This window comes from Dendronephthya gigantea, unplaced genomic scaffold, assembly GCF_004324835.1.
Source record: "Dendronephthya gigantea isolate DGI-Jeju-01 unplaced genomic scaffold, DenGig_1.0 000081F, whole genome shotgun sequence".
Classification (NCBI taxonomy): domain Eukaryota; kingdom Metazoa; phylum Cnidaria; class Anthozoa; order Malacalcyonacea; family Nephtheidae; genus Dendronephthya; species Dendronephthya gigantea.
In genome coordinates this window covers 851,593-871,687 of record NW_021163091.1, presented here as the reverse complement: position 1 = coordinate 871,687, position 20,095 = coordinate 851,593, and the positions used below count along the sequence as shown (strand labels likewise).

The following is a 20,095-nucleotide window of genomic DNA, read 5'->3' as shown; positions in this document are numbered from 1 at the left end:
CAAGATTTTACCTATATAACCTTATAAAACCATTAATAGACTGACTTTTTTCTCATAATGACATCAAACGCCAGATGCAAACATCACACTCATACACAAAGTCTGTTTGGCACCAAAAAACTAACGTGCAATCAATTAAACTTTGTGTAACGTCAGGCTTTCTACGTTTGACATCATTATGCGAAAGGTCTATTATTAAGTTCAACTATCCATCAAGCTTATTATATGTAATTTAGCTTGTAGGTATACCCCACGTAAGTATATTTAATACTGCAGTATTAAATACTTAGGTGGTGTACCTATACAAGCTAAATCACTTATCGACTGCTAGTTGTCACCATGCAAAGTGCAAACATGCAAGAACATAACCTTCATTATAGTTAGATTTTTAGGTTCGCATTGGTTCCATTCTGTACAATGCACTTAATAATTCATGTATAAGCTAATAAAATTAAATCAATAGTTAGACAAGTATCGGCCCACGATCATCACGTTTAAATGCTGTCTTACCAGTCGCCAACATCGCCCTGCCGCACGATAACATGGTCCCTCTTAATTGGCGCATAGTCAGATTTCGTTATGATTTGCTTGACCGCCTCTACGAAAATCAATAACCAATGATCATAATGATCATAACGCCATCATGAAGATATTCAGTATTCCATGCAGTGTTCCATCAGCGCTAATTTAATGCATAAACCGCGGCTAGATCAGACTAAGAAAACCATTAAAACATGTATAACAGGTGGAATTCCTTCAAAATGACCACATTGAGTGTATTGATTTTATTTATCTTGGCTGCTTATTCAGAACAAGTAACAAATCATCATAATTATTGCTACTCTTATTTAATTATAATTAATCACCACACAAAGATTACATTGGGTCGTAAATGTATAATCAAAAGTAGCGATAATTGCGATGGATTATATACCTGGTTAACTTCATTAATTTCAATTCGTTGAACAAATCATGTTATAATCTTTCCAACTTTGTGGGTTTTAAACGAGCCCTTTCAAACTGTTGAATGTATTGATAATAGGAAAGCCATGGCAAATGATTAATCAATTTAATCGGGAGTTACGTCGCGATTTTACTGTTAAGCTGGTTTTCTACTAGCCATATTTTTCACGCGAAGCGACTTTATTCTTTTGTACTTGGGCAATTTGTTCTAGATGGTTGCAGTTGAGTTCTCTGAAACAAAAATAAAATGTCGCCTCGCGCGAAAAATATCGCTAGTGGAAAACCGTTCACGTTTTTGGGTTATGTTTTGACTAAGACTAAGTCAAAAGACCAGGAACCTCATTACATTATTTCATGTGTGAAATTTCTTTTCATTTTTATTGATCAAAAGTTAAAAAGTTAAAATCAAAAAACCGTTATTTTTTGTGAGTGTGTTGAAGAAAATTTTTTGACATCTTTGCACATAGGTCTAGAGAGTAAAACATGAAATCCATTTCCTTTCGCTTATTAGGTGGTTTTAGGTGGAAAAAAAGAAAAATTTAGTTTTGAATTTGTTTCGTAAATTTTCGACAATCTAAAATAATTGCTAGTGATAAATAATCAAAATTGGTAATGTACAGTATACTAAATAATATAGGAATATTGCAGATACGAAATAATGAATTTAAAAAAGCGATCCTGAATTCAGTTATTCGTGAAATAGACGCCGATGTTTAAATACTCGCCTTCTTTAACTTGTTTAAAACACTTCACATGTTCGTAAAACCAGGGCAGAATTCTTTCAAGCTCTTCATCGGATTTTTCCAACTGGCACAGCAAATTCTCGACATCTTCCCAAGTAGTCCTTTTCGAATAACTAGTTTTCATTTTGAACTTATATGATTTTCATCAGATTGGAGTAAGAACAATTATTGCAAAGTGGGGGCATAGTGATTAACGAGCGTTTGATCTAATTTGAATTAATTATGCGACGTAACAATGGGGAGTTTAATCTAATTGACACGTAGAAGCCCCTAGGGGCTTACGGGACTCGTTCCATCATTATACAGGGTGTCTCAAAAAAACGCAACCACTTAAATATGCAAGAACATTAATACAGCTCTAAAGTGCACCTCTGGGAATTGAAAATGGCTCTTAATCCTTCATTTACAATGCTAAAAGTCATTTTAGCTGATACCATAGATATCTCAAATATGTATCTATGGTGCATACCCGAACAATATTAATATTCTTGCATATTTAAGTGGTTGCGTTTTTTTTTAGACACCCTGTATGACTGTACGTGAATGTACCAAAGAGCACTGATGGTCTGAAAGCTGAAGCAAATAACCAGGCTTAGTAGCATTTTCGATCACAAAATTCGGTCAAAACCGGTCAAATTGACTGATTTGTTAGTTTTTTTCTCTTTCTTAGAATATTCACATTCGCCAGTACTGGCACTATGAAAAACTCTAGACATACTCGCAGAAAAACTCGATCCGTGAAAAAAGAAAATTAAGATGAAGTCTCCTTTAAAAGGTCAAGTTGCGCCGTTTTTAATTATGCGAATTTGAAAAAAAAAATAAAGTGTAATGAATTTATATTGTAATTAGACAGTGGTATATATTAAAGAACTCAACACAAAATTTTATAATGAGACTCATTCCGTTAGCTAAGAGAAAAGCTTTATTCTAAATAAAGCAAAAGGGAAGTTTGAGAGAATTTAAGCTTCTCAAGACAAGAAGAAGCTCTTCTCACAAAAAGCGTAACAATACGCTATAGTTGTATTAGATAAAGTACCTCTAGAAATTTGTAATTTCCGCTGGTCCGAGAAATGTAAGGATTGCTTTTTCATCTCGACTCGACACCCGTTTCGTCTGTTTCCATACGGCTATTAGCCGGTAAAAAACACCCCAAACGGACGGGCTGTCAGCCGTGTAACGTACGTCTGTTTGTACGCTGAGTTCTGCCAATTATAGTTTCTACAGAAATTCTTTACCTAAATCTGAAGTTAAACGAAAAATTACGTTTATAATTTTAAAGAATGAAGTGGTAAGATACTGAACTTTAGAAGTACATGAGATTCTGCTGGAAAATGCGAATATTTTTATTTGTTATGAATTTAATTCTGGAATAAACGACGCCATCTTTTACAATTACAAGATTCTAATAATGTTTCTTTGGGCTATGAGTCAGTCAATTGGAAAGAGTTTACTCTTATAACAGTTTTTAACAGTTTTATTGTGGTATTTTTCTTTAATTTTTCAAAGTAAGGCAATTTTGTTAGGCATCTGGCTTGATGATATAACTAGTATGGGTACATATTTATTTTGGTTTCTTATATCAATGGTTTATATGAATTATGCAACTTTGCAATGATTTTAGGTAAGGACTGCAGAAACTGTAGGTCAAATTATATCAAATATGTACCATCTAAGTGATATTTGCTGATATGTGTAAAAAGTTGCCTAATTCAAGCCTTCTGTTCCTGTAGTCATTCATCATCATGATGGTCTCACAGAAATGGAGAAGGTTGCTCAGCCTACAAGGTTTTTACAAGAAAGTAATGATGATGAGATACATGAGCAAATTATATTTTCTGAAATAGAGGATGAAGGATTAGACGAGAGGATCAGTGAAGTTGATAGCACAACTCCTTATCAAAAAGCCCAGAGAAAACAAAAAGGCTTAGGATGATATCAGAACAGAAATGTTCACTATAGAACTGATCATGGAAGTAGAGATACTTGTAGCATACTTCGTCATGCAAGAACCATGCATATGCAAAATAAAAGCTATGGTACTTGCATGTATATATATGTTATTGACATATATGTGTCAATAAATGTTGAGAAGTATTTTAATGATTTTATTTTTATCCACAGGCATTCTTAGTAATTGTAGTGTGGACTGTGCAATCTTCCTCAGATTGTTCACCTATTGCAGTTTGAAGATACAAGCAAAGAGAAATTTTAAATTAATGTCATATTTCTTTAATCCTATCCTTTCTGTTATGCAAAATATATGTAATAAATAAACCATTGGGTGTGTAGTGGTGGTATATTGTTGTCGATATTGTTCTTGAAAAAGCCTTTAATGCAACCATAACAAAACTCTATAGCTCTATAACATATACCTATGCTGTATGGTACATGGTGTATAAATGCTGATATTACATAGTTTGCAGCATGAAATCATATTCACGGCTGGAAGCCGTATAACGTACGTCTGCTGTATGGTATATGGTGGTTGAATGGTGATATCAGAGAGTTTGCAGCATGAAATCATATTCACGGCTGGCAGCCGTATAACGTACGTCCGCTGTATGGTATATGGTGGTTGAATGGTGATATTAGAGAGTTTGCACCATGAAATCATATTCACGGCTGGCAGCCGTATAACGTACGTCTGCTGTATGGTATATGGTGGTTGAATGGTGATATCAGAGAGTTTGCAGCATGAAATCATATTCACGGCTGGCAGCCGTATACGTACGTCCGCTGTATGGTATATGGTGGTTGAATGGTGATATTAGAGAGTTTGCACCATGAAATCATATTCACGGCTGGCAGCCGTATAACGTACGTCTGCTGTATGGTATATGGTAGTTGAATGGTGATATTAGAGAGTTTAAACCATGAAATCATATTCACGGCTGGCAGCCGTATAACGTACGTCTGCTGTATGGTATATGGTGTATGAATGCTGATATTAGAAAGTTTGCAGCATGAAATCATATTCACGGCTGGCAGCCGTATAACGTACGTCTGCTGTATGGTATATGGTGTATGAATGCTGATATTAGAAAGTTTGCAGCATGAAATCATATTCACGGCTGGCAGCCGTATAACGTACGTCTGCTGTATGGTATATGGTGGTTGAATGGTGATATTAGAGAGTTTGCAGCATGAAATCATATTCACGGCTGGCAGCCGTATAACGTACGTCTGCTGTATGGTATATGGTGGTTGAATGGTGATATTAGAGAGTTTAAACCATGAAATCATATTCACATCTGGCAGCCGTATAACGTACCTCTGCTGTATGGTATATGGTGGTTGTATGGTGATATTAGAGAGTTTGCAGCATGAAATCATATTCACGGCTGGCAGCCGTATAACGTACGTCTGCTGTATGGTATATGGTGGTTGAATGGTGATATTAGAGAGTTTGCAGTATGAAATCATATTCACGGCTGGCAGCCGTATAACGTACGTCTGCTGTATGGTATATGGTGGTTGAATGGTGATATTAGAGAGTTTGCAGAATGAAATCATATTCACGGCTGGCAGCCGTATAACGTACGTCTGCTGTATGGTATATGGTGGTTGAATGGTGATATTAGAGAGTTTGCAGAATGAAATCATATTCACGGCTGGCAGCCGTATAACGTACGTCTGCTGTATGGTATTGGTGGTTGAATGGTGATATTAGAGAGTTTAAACCATGAAATCATATTCACATCTGGCAGCCGTATAACGTACCTCTGCTGTATGGTATATGGTGGTTGTATGGTGATATTAGAGAGTTTGCAGCATGAAATCATATTCACGGCTGGCAGCCGTATAACGTACGTCTGCTGTATGGTATATGGTGGTTGAATGGTGATATTAGAGAGTTTGCAGCATGAAATCATATTCACGGCTGGCAGCCGTATAACGTACGTCTGCTGTATGGTATATGGTGGTTGAATGGTGATATTAGAGAGTTTGCAGTATGAAATCATATTCACGGCTGGCAGCCGTATAACGTACGTCTGCTGTATGGTATATGGTGGTTGAATGGTGATATTAGAGAGTTTGCAGCATGAAATCATATTCACAGCTGGCAGCCGTACAACGTACGTCTGCTGTATGGTATATGGTGGTTGAATGGTGATATTAGAGAGTTTGCAGCATGAAATCATATTCACGGCTGGCAGCCGTATAACGTACGTCTGCTGTATGGTATATGGTGGTTGAATAGTGATATTAGAGAGTTTGAAGCTATAAATCATACTCACGGCTGGCAGCCGTATAACGTACGTCTGCTGTATGGTATATGGTGGTTGAATGGTATATTAGAGAGTTTGCAGCATGAAATCATATTCACGGCTGGCAGCCGTATAACGTACGTCTGCTGTATGGTATATGGTGGTTGAATGGTGATATTAGAGAGTTTGCACCATGAAATCATATTCACGGCTGGCAGCCGTATAACGTACGTCTGCTGTATGGTATATGGCGGTTGAATGGTGATATTAGAGAGTTTGCAGAATGAAATCATATTCACGGCTGGCAGCCGTAAAACGTACGTCCGCTGTATGGTAATATATGGTGTCTCATTTTATTTAAACCAAAGGTGATGGTGGTAAACACTCATGGTGTGGATGTAGAAAATTTCGCCATTCATACACCATATGCCATACAGCGGACGTACGTTATACGGCTACCAGCCGTGAATATGATTTCATGTTGCAAACTCTCTGATATCACCATTCATACTCCATATACCATACAGCGGATTTACGTTATACGGCTGCCAGCCGTGAATATGATTTCATGGTGCAAACTCTCTAATATCACCATTCAACCACCAAATATCATACAGCGGACGTACGTTATACGGCTGCCAGCTGTGAATATGATTTCATGCTGCAAACTCTCTGATATCACCATTCAACCACCATATACCATACAGCAGACGTACGTTATACGGCTGCCAGCTGTGAATATGATTTCATGCTGCAAACTCTCTAATATCACCATTCAACCACCATATATCATACAGCAGACGTACGTTATACGGCTGCCAGCCGTGAATATGATTTCATGCTGCAAACTCTCTAATATCACCATTCAACCACCATATATCATACAGCAGACGTACGTTATACGGCTGCCAGCCGTGAATATGATTTCATGCTGCAAACTCTCTAATATCACCATTCATGCACCATATACTATACAGCGGACGTACGTTATACGGCTGCCAGCTGTGAATATGATTTCATTCTGCAAACTCTCTAATATCACCATTCAACCACCATATACTATACAGCGGACGTACGTTATACGGCTACCAGCCGTGAATATGATTTCATGGTGCAAACTCTCTAATATCACCATTCAACCACCATATACCATACAGCGGACGTACGTTATACGGCTGCCAGCCGTGGATATGGTTTCATGCTTCAAACTCTCTAATATCACCATTCAACCACCATATACCATACAGCCGACGTACGTTATACGGCTGCCAGCCGTGAATATGATTTCATGCTGCAAACTCTCTAATATCACCATTCAACCACCATATACCATACAGCCGACGTACGTTATACGGCTGCCAGCCGTGAATATGATTTATAGCTTCAAACTCTCTAATATCACCATTCAACCACCATATACCATACAGCAGACGTACAGTATAGGGCTGCCAGCCGTGAATATGATTTCATGGTGCAAACTCTCTAATATCACCATTCAACCACCATACATCATACAGCAGACGTACGTTATACGGCTGCCAGCCGTGAATATGGTTTCATGCTGCAAACTCTCTAATATCACCATTCAACCACCATATACCATACAGCGGACGTACGTTATACGGCTGCCAGCCGTGAATATGATTTTATGCTGCAAACTTTCTATCTTTCCGAAATAAATGCGATATCTGAGTTTTTCACCGGACGATTGTGCCATGTTGAGTAAAGCTCGTTGATAATTTGTCCCTTTGCCCCTGGTGATAAAAGGCTGCACGCAAAACTGGGTCTATTCTATACATGGGCGTAGGAGGCATCCAGAGATTTGGGGGGCTTCCAGGGGTCTTTTTTGTTAATAAAAGGGCCTTTAGGGATGGATTGATTGCCAAAACTTTAAGGACACTACTAGCTAGTGTGGTATATATTTATTCTCTATTTTCTTATATTTTCGGTGGGGGGAGGAGGGGTGTTTCCACCCGGTTCCTAGGTACATCTTTATAGCACGCGTATGATGTGAACAGTCTCAGTATCTCGGGGAAAAGCCCGCATATTTTCGTGTGTTGTGGCGCAATACTATTTGAATTATTTATCGATTATTAGATGCAAATATTTCGGAAATGAGCACTTTTTCTGTAACAAAATTCCCTCCAGATATTTCACCTGGATATCAGTGAAAAATTCCTTACAGCAAGCCAGACAACAGAGGCCAGACAAGGGAGAAATGCCGGACACAACAGCGCACAATTACAGATCAATTTAATATTGATAGCTAGTTCACTGTAGCTAGGGAAAGTGCCCCAGATTTTGCAGCCTAGTCCCAGGCCTTGTAAATGCGCGCTGCAGAATTTGAGCGCATCATGAAGTCTGGGGCGACCGGACAAACGGACGTACGTTACACGGCTGCCAGCCCGTCCGTTTTAGCCTTTAAACACGGCTATCAGCCGTATGACTTAGATGAACCGGGTGGACTCGAATCATCCAAATCAACATGAAATGAAAAGTATCGTTTGATCTGCACGTTTTTCCTTCTTCTTGGTTTAAAAATGCTTTCTCAAGCGCAATTACTGGACGAATTGATGGGCAGAGACCGAAATCTGGCCCCTCAAGAAAAGAAGTGCAGTCTTCATTGGTCCGATCCAAGTGTAAGTAAGAATTTCGTTAAGATTTACCCCGGTTATTGTGGTATATATTTAATAGCTTGGTTAATATATGGGCTAGTTTTGTATATACTGTTTTCGACAATTTTTGTAGGTTTGTAAAATGTACCTGGCTGGTTTTTGTCCACATGATTTGTTTACTAATACGAGATCTGATTTGGGTAAGTTTTTATCTTCTATTTATAAATAACGAGTTATATGCTTTCTAGCAGAGTCAAAGACTGATTGGACGTCAATCTAAGCTATGGTCTAAGGGATAGGGATTTGGGATGAAGATGAATCATGAATGTAGATTTTCTTGTCTATCAACAAGTGAAAAATTGTAGTCTAGTGGTTCTGGAGAACAAAATGCTGCCAAAAGTTTAGAAACAACATCACATTTTTTCAGTTTCTAAAAGAATTAGGTATCTATTTTACGAAAAAAGACAAGTTGTCATTGAAATATTTAGACAGGTTCCATAACTGGTGAAATTTAATATTGAATGAAAATTTCTTTGAATTTGTTACTGTGGAATTACCATGTGAAAATAACAGAACACTTAATGATTCACACTCATAAAATAGTGAGTTTTGTTTTTCCTTAAGTCCCATTCTTTCTTTTGATGCCAACCTTACAATAACTAGTTTATACATTTAACAAACACAATCACCTCGCAGTGATAGACAAATAGGATTTCATGAAATAATATATCTCATAATTTCTTGAACTACAAAGGTATACAACTTCAGAATGACTTTTGTTAGCTATTGTATAGCTAAAAAAGGACACAAATTTTGTGGTCTTCTATCAATATGGCCTGAAATAAAGTGTGTGTGGGTATCTGAAGGCTTTACCAGATAAAAAACTATGTTTTAAGGAGGAATTCTTTTGAAACTGTTGAAGCATTTTACTTTCAGGGAAGATGACACATTTTTCTAAGCTATTAAAAAAAAATGTTAAAGTTATATGAGTTTTATCAGTTCCAATTCATCCAATCAAATTTGTCATTATGACTTTTTAAGGTTTGACATTATCACCGTAAGGTGATAGGTTTATCACTGTAAGGTGAATGTTTATCACTGTAAGGTCAGTGGCGTAGCCAGAACAATAATTGGGGGGCCAATATTCATATATTCGTGATATGCAGGTTTAATTTCTTTTCAAATCAATTGTCTTTACAGTCTGTTAACATGAATATATGAATATGGGCCCCCCCAATTATCGATGCTGGCTACGCCACTGTGTAAGGTGAATGTTAACCGAATCCTTGTTTGGGTTAGCAAGATTTATTTTCAGTTTGCAGCCTGTCACTAAATATGTAACTAATTTAGGTACAAACATGTCATACAAATGTATACAAATTTTGCATGGATATTTTTTTCTGTACTTTGAAAACAACATTTTGTTCATTTGACTAAATTTAGCATGCTCTCTCTAGAAAATTTTTTTTATCACCAAAATAAAAAATATTTTCGTGCAAAGAAACAATAGTCACGTTGCAATTAAAGTGATTCAATAGTATACTCTTTACAGTATCCCTTCAATGTACCAATGAAGAAAAACTGTATCCTTGTTATTTATTGTTTTATATTTTTAGGTTTTTGTGAAAAACTGCATGATGACAAATTACGTGAAGAGTAAGTAATCTTACAAAATATTAATTGTGTATCAAAGTAATTCAGATCCAAATTTGGCTTCTAATAGTTATAACACAGAACTTTTTAAACAAATTCAGTTAGGTTTTACACCATTGTTATTGTCAAATATCTTGTTTTATTTGTCTTTAGTTGGTAAATGAGGAAGTATTGGTTTGCAAAATAGTTAATAAAAATAATTTCTGCCAATGGAGCCTTTTCTTTAACTGTTGCTTTGGAATGTTAATCATCACTGAAAATGAAAGCTAAAATTTAACGAATCTGTACTACTTTTATCCAAAACTATATTGTCAGTAAGAGGTTTGCTTCGTTTTTGGGGTGATACTAAAAAAGATCTGCTGCATTACCTGACCTACTAAAAAATCAGAACTTACTATTTTTACATCTTTTGGAAAGAAAATTATTTACTTCCAACAATGGTCTCATTCCTGTGTTATTCTGTGGTCCTCTGAGAAAAACGTAATCAGCTCAGAAAGAGATTTCTGGAGGCACTTAAGGTGGCTCCCTACAATTTTTTGAAATATTGAAAACTTGTGGTTTTGATTTAAAATTTTAGCACGAGATTTCTTGGTAAGGAAAAGAAATTTCCCAGATATATTAACCAACACTCTAACAGTCAGAAATTGCCCATAAGCATAACGTCATTACCGTTGTTATGGTAACAATGGCGATTCAATATGGCCGACATTTTACCTATTCATGCATTTTACTCGAAAACAAGTTCGGTTACCCCAATTTTTTATTTTATAAAAATTTTTCTTACAAAAAAATGGAAAATATGAACCAGTTAAAAAAAATTCTATAGAGCCAAAATTATTAAAAATGAAAAAACGTGATTTTTCATTATAGAAATTTTTTGGCTCCATAGAATTTTTTTAAACTTGCTCGAATTTCCCATTTTTTTGTAAGAAAACTTTTTATAAAATAAAAAATTGGGGTAACCGAACTTGTTTTCGAGTAAAATGCGTGAATAGGTTAAATGTCGGCCATATTGAATCGCCATTTTTACCATAACAACGGTGATGACGTCATGCTTATGGGCAATTTCTGACTGTTACAATGTTGGTTAATATATATGGGAAATTTCTTATACTTACCAAGAAATCTCGTGCTAAAATTTTAAATCAAAACAACAAGATTTCAATATTCTTAAAACTGTAGGGAGCCACCTTAATGTATTATCTTGTACTGTACGACCTGAAAACGTTTAAACAGAATGCTAGAATCCTAAATCGTAACAAGTGGGACTTGGTAGATTTGTTGCGGAAACTGCGGTTTTTGCATTTATTGCTACCACGCGATTCTTAAAAATATTAACAATGATGGATGTCTTTTATTACCTGTAGTACAAATTGTATTGTTTACGTTTTTGGTAGTGTATATTTTCAAACTTTCGTTCGAATTATTTTATTATACTCATTGTCTTTACGATCTGAAATAGAATTAAAGTATTTGTATTTACTATTCATTTCATTCATTTTAGATACAAAACTTCCAAAAGATTTGGTACCATGGGATATGAGGATGATTTCTTGCGTTATTTACAATCGCTTTTATCCGATGTTGATCGTAGAATAAGACGAGGTCATTCCAGACTTACAACCACGCAGGAACTTATGAAAGTATGCTTTACAAATATCAGAGACTTTTAATAAAATGTACAGCATTAACTTGTACAATGAAAAAACATTAGAGCTGCTCCCGATAAATCATTCATTTTTTTTACAAATGATTTTACCTCAGAGTTATCGGATAATATACAACACCATGCACAGTGCAGTATTGTTGCGGGAATGCAATTTCAGTCCGGATTTGAAATATTCTAAAAGATGTTTCGTCTAAGCTTGTAAGCTCTTTCTAAAAATACATTGGTAAAAAGACTTAATGATTTTTAAAAATCTTTGTAAAATGTAAACACCAAAATATAAAAGTAGGACCATTATGTTGAACTATATTTTTTCTGCCGTTTCATACATTTCTACAGTTTTGTTTAAGCGCAGGAGAGTGCGCGTAGAATCTACAGATGTGACAACGTTCATTTTCCACTCAGATTCAAAATGTTTGCACTGACTGGTATAACCCGCAAATATTTAGTAAAAACGTTAATTACAAACCACTATTGTGACATATAGGTCAGTGACGTCCTATTTCGTTGAATTATATAATAACACAATTAGATCGATTAGATCGATTTATGCCACGATTTGTTTTACACAACGATTAATCGATTTCGCTTTTAAATTGAATGGGGCAGCCCTAAAAAGACTTGTATATGGAGGTGGGCAAAAATTGGAAATCTCTTTTGTTGAAACTCACATTGCATCCATCAAAACGTTCAGGAAAAGCAATTAGGAAAGTTGAACACAGACACCGAAAGAGAAAAGGAGGCCCAACTTACAGAAAAAGTTAATTCTCTCGTGGAACAGGTAACGTATGCATGCGATTACTTTTAAATAGACTTTATTTAATTTTTGGAAGCCAAAATCAGCGTTAGTCAGTTATCAAGCTCTTTTTGAAACATCTTCATTTTATCATTCAGGCGGAAAAACTTGGTTGTGAGGGAAAAGTTGAAGAAGCACAGGGGGTGATGAAATTAGTGGATCAGTTGAAAGAAGAACGTGATCAGCTTACATCTAAGGTAAAGGTTTTGGGAATGTATTTTAGGAACTAAGTGTATTTTTTAGTATTATTTGAAATCAGTAATAACAGATTTTGATTGTTTGATATGCAATGCCACACCCGTGCACACAGCTAAAATGAAGCAGAACTGCACAATGTTGTATACTGCACCCTGGAGCATATAACAACGAAATAATTTATGTGTTTATGCGCTTAGCTGAGCCTGCACGTGGGTTCTTTTTTGCTGTACCAAGTGAACTGTATTAAATAACTGGAACGATACCTCCTCATTGATTTTGTGAAGCCAAAATTCGCGGGACTTTACTTCCAGACACTAGCAAAGACGACCGTCTTTCTCCGCATTTCCAAAAATAGGTCCATTGAATGCATTCTACTGACATCACGAATGTCTCAGCCGGCTGCGAGTACCAATAAAATAAGATCTTTATCTCCCTAAACATTTTTTTGTGAGTTTTTATCAGATTTTACGAAATAACAACAAAATCGTTTTGTTTTTGCCTTGTTTGTTTTTGCGTGTAAAGACTGGGGGTGACTTAGTTTCAACTTCCCGTCAGAAGGTAGTGTTCCAGTTAATTATTACAGTTCACTGGTTGTGCCAGAGTTCTCCTAATTGGTATTGGTGTACATGCATGGTGCATGTAAATATTAGTCACCTTCATGTCAGACCTTATTTGACCTCCGGAAGGAGTGAACCTACTTTCTGTACGATGCCGGTAAACTGCTCTGGCTACATTCAGTATTCACCCTCCGCGAGCAAGATTCATTTGTGACGCGCACCATCACAAAGATTTCCCATCAGTTTAACGTTGTAGTCTCGAATGATAACAAGTTTTAATGAATGTATCGGTGCATTTGTAAATATTACTGTTACCATTGCTTTTCGAAGTCTTTATATATACTTTGGGGCTAATACTGTTATCGGCGCAAATATCGCTAGTATCAACATTTTAACAATGTACATTTTAAATTACAGGTGAAAGATCCAAGCTTCAATGGTCAAGAAAAATTGATGGAAGTGTGTGAAGTTTGTGGTGCATTTCTTATCATCGGCGATGCTCAGATCCGTGTTGACGATCATCTGCAAGGAAAGCAACATAAGGGCTATGCACAGATAAAAGCCGCTGTTGAAGAACTTAAGGTAACTTGTGTTTCTAATAGCGATTGTGTAAAGTGCTATTGTAGGATTGACTTTATACTGTTTCTTTATCAGTGAAATGTCTGTTTAGAACCGTCCGTGGCTAAACAGAGCTAAATCTAAAGATTCAGCTGAGGGGGACAGGGAAAAGAATTCTGATCGTAAAGATGCGCGCTCCGACGATAAACGTTCAGATAGGGACCGCGAACGACGCCGGGAGCGTGACGGCGATCGCCGAGATCGCGATGGAAAGGATCGTGACGGTGATCGCCGGGTGACGGGTGACCGTGAACGAAGAGATCGTGACCGTGATAATGATCGTGATCGGAGAGATCGTGACCGCGATAGACGGGACAGGGATCGTGACCGACATCGAGACAGGGACCGCGATAGAGATCGCCGTCGTGATCGGAGCCGAAGTCGGGACCGTGACCGTGACCGGAAGCGAAGTAGTCGTGATGATGCCCGAAGTCGTAGCCGGGAGAAAGACGACAGTCGCCGACGAGGTGACGATAGTCGCCGAGACAGTGGGGAAAGTCGCCGGCGTGATGACGACAGCCGCCGAGAGTGTGACGAAAGTCGCCGAAGAGATGATTTTAAGGAAGAGAAGACTGAAGGTAATGAAATACAGGGTCAAGAAATAAGTTCTTCGAAAGATGAAAAAGTGGATAAAGGTGCATTAAAGATGGTGGAGGATAAGATCCCGCAAGGTAGTCAAGATGACACCGGGTAAGTTGGTTGTTGTGTTTAAACTTGTAGCCAACAGAGAGTTGAACAAGTCTGCTGGGGTCCGGTCTGCTCTTGGCAAATAAATCACTCATTAAAAAGAAGGTGCTGCAGGTATTACTTTTTCCATTTCTTTACTCATTGGATCATGCTCTCGAGGCCTTGGTCAGGAAAAATTGTAGAAAAATAAATTCCTCTTTTATTACTGGGGTTGACTAGTGATAACTCTATAGATACTATACGTATATGTATTATGTAAGCCAAGACGGCATAACTTCCAGTCTTCGAAATTAATTGCTGTATTCAAATTTGGAAGAGAAGGTGCTGAGTTTCACATGGAGAAACATCGAGTTGTTCAGCCGTTTGTTCTCCGAGAGGTACAAAATTTCCAAAACTTTTTTTTGGGTTTAATGTTTTAGGCTATATTTAGATGTTTACATGTAGTGCTATTTTTTCGACCTACGACATTAAATGTTCTTTTAATTCATGACAAGGTTGCGGAAAACACTTAGAACAGAACACCTTCTGATTCCGTGTCAAAAATTGGTTACAAGTATAAATGCAATCGGGATTACAAAATGTCCTGAATTTTTCTGCTATAATTTAGTTATACCATGATTTTTGAAATATTGATTGTGATAACATACTTAATGGTTATGACTAGCTTTATAATGGTAATCATGCAATGTTTAATTTCATACCAAACAGCATAATAAACCAGCAGTATTTTTCAAGTCAATGGAATACTCAGGTATCATAATTTTATAATATCACCTGATTGTTTACTACAGGAAACGGGAGGTTTTTTCTGTAGCGTATGAAACATTATATGTAGTTAAGCTGATGCTAGTAAAACTCCGGGGAATTATTTTACTCTGCTTATAGCTTTTCATCCCTTCCTTCAAGAGGAAGCATGCAGTTTCTCGTAGCTTCGTCTCTCTTCACTTGCAGTATTTTGTCCAACCACAATCTCCGTCAGGTTTGGTTGTTCAAAGTTGATAAGCAAACGGATAAGCAAAGTTCTAAGCAAACGGAAAATTTATCATAATTGAATTGACCCAAATTTCCTATATAGAGCCTTCATTTTTTTCGCATCTCTTTGTGATCTAACTGTTCTAACCTGTTGATTTATTTAAATCGCCATTTTAGTTTTCTTTAGTAATCAAATTGAAAAGAATGTCGGATATGAAAATATTCCTTAGCAAATGCTTGTAAACATTTGGAACAACCCAACTGAACTTGCATAGAAACTAGGAACACTTGAACAAAGAAATGAATAAAATCTGCTTCTAGGATTTACATGTAAAAACTAACTTAACCTCAGATATTTGTGTTTCATTTAGTGTACCAGAAGGGCCCAGCGACGACATGTAGAGATGACGCTTTGTGGTTCGATGATGTCTTTTTCTTGAAAACGTCGTTATATAATCCTCACAAAGTTTAAAGAACCTTAGAATGTTCGTGATTACTCTGTAGTCCCTAGGTTACCTTGATTTGCTGTAATCTGTCATTTAGATTTGGGAACCGGTTCGTTAAGTGATTTTAGAAAGGGACAAGCTTACCGCTCATTCAAACACCAAATGCATTTTAGTGTTTACATATTAATCATGTTTGCGAAAGTAATATCACGTTTATGGGTTTATTTTTTATTGTTTTCATATCTTCCACATCCGCGTAAAACAGCAATACAATCTTATTTGATTTTGACGTCACCGGATGTGAATTTGGAAAGAAACTCACAAAACGTGATATTACAAAGTATAATAACCGCCTATTTGATCCACGAGAGGCAGTATTATTAATAGTATAGACTGTTAGCATATGTACCTTGTTCGATGGTCTTGTGATTTCTATTAAATAAGAATTGTTCCTTAGTGGTGTTTACTAAATATCATATGCTTGGCGACCATTTTATAATGATGTATCTTCAAACACGCTTGAAATATTCTAGAACTTTCACCTTTAACTTGCGCGATGCGTAACATGTAATGATGGTAAACTCGAAGTGACTTTGATTATTTTCACAGTTGATGCAGTTGGTCTTTTAGAAGATTGAGCTGAACATAAGTTTTATAATTCGTACAGGTAATCATTCGATGGCGAGTACATGTCGGGATTCATAGTACGATCACGATTAAAATTTGTTTGTATCCACAAATGATTTTAATTACCAGTATTTACACTTTATAAATATGGATAGCAATATTTGAATTTGCAACTTATATAAGCACCTTCGACTGAAGTCCCTCTTCTATAGCAAATTTAAATTTTTTGTATTTAGCATTTTAATGGTTGTTGCGTTAAGTCCACTGAGCTATATAATCAGTGGTTAAGTCCGATTTCCACCAGGCGAATCTTTCGCCGCGAAGAAGTAGAATCGCTTCCTATACTTTTTATCTGTTCGTGCGAATATTAAAATTCGCCCAGTGGAAAACAGGCTTTAATCGTTTCTGAAAAGAACATTCTGAATTCTGAACACTCGACAGTCAACACTATTTATAAATGATCATTTGGTTATCGACTTATCGATACTATATATCTTTTCGATGGAATTGGGGCCGTGCAGGCAATCTCGTTTCCTGAGCCCGCGATTCCTCTGACGAGAAAACAAAGGCTCTGAGATAATCCAAATCGGAAGTTCCGGTTTGTAACGGTATTTTGTATTTCAAAACTGAAACGGCGTGAACGACCAATCAGATTTCGATCATCCCAGAGCCTTGGTTTCCACGGCAGAGGAATCGCGGGTTCGGGCAACGAGATTGCTTACTAGGTAGTTTTTGTCCCTGGGTACAAGCTTCGCTAACATTGGTTAGCATATAAATTTCTATAAAGACAGCGGTTTATGCTATAAAAAAAGGGTTTTTCTTGAAAAAAGACCCTATACTTCTGTGTTGAGGAAAATAAAGCAAAGTAATGAAATTTGGAGGATGCGGGCATCGATCCCGCTACCTCGCGCATGCAAAGCGCGCGCTCTACCATTTGAGCTAATCCCACTGAGCTATATAATAATTCCTGGAGGACCGGCTCGCCACCAAAAAGCGTACCAGAAAAGATGGCGGATTTTGAGCTTTGCTGACGCCACATGGTCCCCTTTGCCCATGGTAATTACCACTGACATACCGCGATACAAAGTCAAAAACGTGTCCATCACCCTCCCGATTTTTATGAAAATATTTTCGGTTTTCGGTATTGTTTTCGGCATATATTTTCTCCGCATTTCATCTAAAAAGACTCTTTTTCCCTGTTCAACAAGTTAAATGGAGAAGTGATTTCTTGTGGAGTTCAACAACTTAAATGGAGAAGTGAATGGCCTAATTCACCTATCGGGAGATTAATTTTTACCTCAGGTAAGCTAGTTTTCATAATATTTTTGTTTTTCGCCTTTGGTATAGACAACTACCAAAGCGTCTGTTGCAGTTATTTATTTTGAAATTAATGTTAAAAACGGCAAATATGCTGCAGAGTGCAGCCTTTTTGATCAATGGTACATGACTTAGTTACGCTATTAAAAACTATATTTTATGAAAAAGGATCAATAACTGATCTTTTGAGTTTTGGCTATGTTTTGGCTTTTGAATAGAACTCTTATGGGATTTGCACTGGAGCTTTCACTCATATTTAATGCCAATTCATGAGTATTTTCAGTCAAACAATTAAGATGAATCAATATTCAATCCTCCCAGTGAATCTACTAGTCTCTCTATTGATCCTTTTTACTCTATTGTAGATGAATTTAAAACATTAAACATGATGACTGTGTGAGTGCTGATACAAAATATTTTTCTGTCAGATTTCAACAGTGGTTGTTAAAAGTCTAGTATGTTATCTTGTTTGCCTTGTCAAATGCAAAGTCAATAATCATGGCTAATAGACTTCTTGGCATCTTGCACCTTGTTGATCAAGCTACAAGCTTGATTCAAGCTACAAGCTAGATTGTTAATTTGCAATGGTTTTTACTCCCCTCTGGCTCTGTCCTCTGGGTGTACTTTATAGAGTACAGTTAAACTTGGTCTGATCTCTCTTTTTTAGGATAAAGATAATATAGAATTTGGGGATGGCTTTTTGCAAATTACTGGAACTTTAAACTGTTAATTTTACCATTTTGACTTTGTTAGTTATAGTTACAATAGTATTTAAATGGAAAATAAATTTATATAAACAATGCATTGACTGAGCAGTTTGTTTTCAATTTGCAGCAACTTTTATAATTTTCTGGAAAGTTTTACCCTCCCTACCATTACAAGGAATATTATCATGGGGCTAATCAGGAATTGAAGGTTAATAGATTATAGACTAATACAGGAATGAATAGGCTCAGTTGCATTATCATGAATTCATGAGACATTTGTTTAATAGCACGACTAGTACCATAATCTTCTTGGTACCATATATAATCAAATTTTTGTTATTTACCATAGCCTTTCTTTGCATTATCTGGAATATGATTCCACTCAAATTCTTGAGTCAAGCAGGGAACTATTTGAAAGTGGAATAGTTGGGATACAGTAAGATATGGATAACTTATAGCTATAATGACCTAAATGAAAATATCCTATGCAAATATATCTTGAAGTACTATTACTAATCAGCTGCCAAGCATCTTGCATGAGGTTTGGCCTTTGTTTCCTTGAGTTATGCATGGGCTGATATGCAAAAGCATGATATTCTTTAAGGAAAACATCACATAGCCACATATTTTCTGCCGGTAACCTTTAGTCGGCGATTGATATCCGAAAGATAATCCAAATTTCTGACCAGACTCGAAAAATATTTTCAAAAATTTTATACAGAAATGTATGAATAATGAAAATAAATAAATAAATAAAATAACCTGTCAGCTAATCGTACATAACAATTTTTCGTCCACATTTTTTTTTACGTTTTAATATTAATTTTCTTTGGCATTGGCAAAACAGCATCCACGATTGTATAGAACTGAAATGAACGCCTTATTGCAACGCTTTGTAACACAAAAATAAATCGAAAAATACAAAACAACAAGGTTTCCAACATGTTTCACGGCAAAAAAGATATTCATAAAAAAACCAGGGGGGAAATACTGTTGTTTAGATAAACCAGGGGGGAGCATCTCTTGTAGCGGGCTCAGATTTGAGCCTGGTCAGTGGTAATTACCCTGGGCAAAGGGGACCATATGGCGTCAGCAAAACTTCTGCGCAGTGCGCAGAAGGCAAAGTCCGCCATGTTTTTTTCGACAAAAAGATGGCGGCGAAGTTACCGAAAAATGACGAGCCGGTCCTCCAGGAATTATTATATAGCTCAGTGGCTAATCCCCCTGACGGCTGTAAAGATGTCATATTCAATCAAAATAATTCTGAAGATGAAGTTTTAAGCCCTAGTCAAACGAGAATGAGAGTTGATGAGAAGCGAGAG

At 36.6% G+C, this 20,095-nt stretch overlaps 1 protein-coding gene, 2 long non-coding RNA genes and 1 other non-coding gene across 4 annotated transcripts; 3 read left to right on the top strand and 1 right to left on the bottom strand.

The window, feature by feature from the left end:
- The first annotated feature begins 2,841 nt into the window (after positions 1–2,841).
- On the top strand, positions 2,842–3,912 carry LOC114532864. The gene is made up of 3 exons (XR_003687987.1): positions 2,842–2,994; positions 3,437–3,742; positions 3,828–3,912. It is a non-coding gene; the product is annotated as an uncharacterized LOC114532864 (long non-coding RNA).
- A 4,462-nt stretch (positions 3,913–8,374) lies between these two features.
- Positions 8,375–16,338, top strand: LOC114532862 (luc7-like protein 3). Its single transcript, XM_028554459.1, has 9 exons — positions 8,375–8,553; positions 8,663–8,729; positions 10,146–10,185; positions 11,687–11,825; positions 12,543–12,629; positions 12,743–12,841; positions 13,817–13,981; positions 14,070–14,707; positions 16,048–16,338. Exons 1-9 carry the CDS (start codon positions 8,455–8,457, stop codon positions 16,076–16,078), a joined length of 1,365 nt encoding a protein of 454 aa, XP_028410260.1. The 5' UTR covers positions 8,375–8,454; the 3' UTR covers positions 16,079–16,338.
- Positions 16,339–17,625: 1,287 nt separating this feature from the next.
- Trnaa-ugc lies at positions 17,626–17,698 on the bottom strand. The gene has a single exon. It is a non-coding gene; the product is annotated as a tRNA-Ala (tRNA).
- A 21-nt stretch (positions 17,699–17,719) lies between these two features.
- LOC114532874 lies at positions 17,720–18,803 on the top strand. Its single transcript, XR_003687990.1, has 3 exons — positions 17,720–18,051; positions 18,432–18,462; positions 18,734–18,803. It is a non-coding gene; the product is annotated as an uncharacterized LOC114532874 (long non-coding RNA).
- Positions 18,804–20,095: the final 1,292 nt, after the last annotated feature.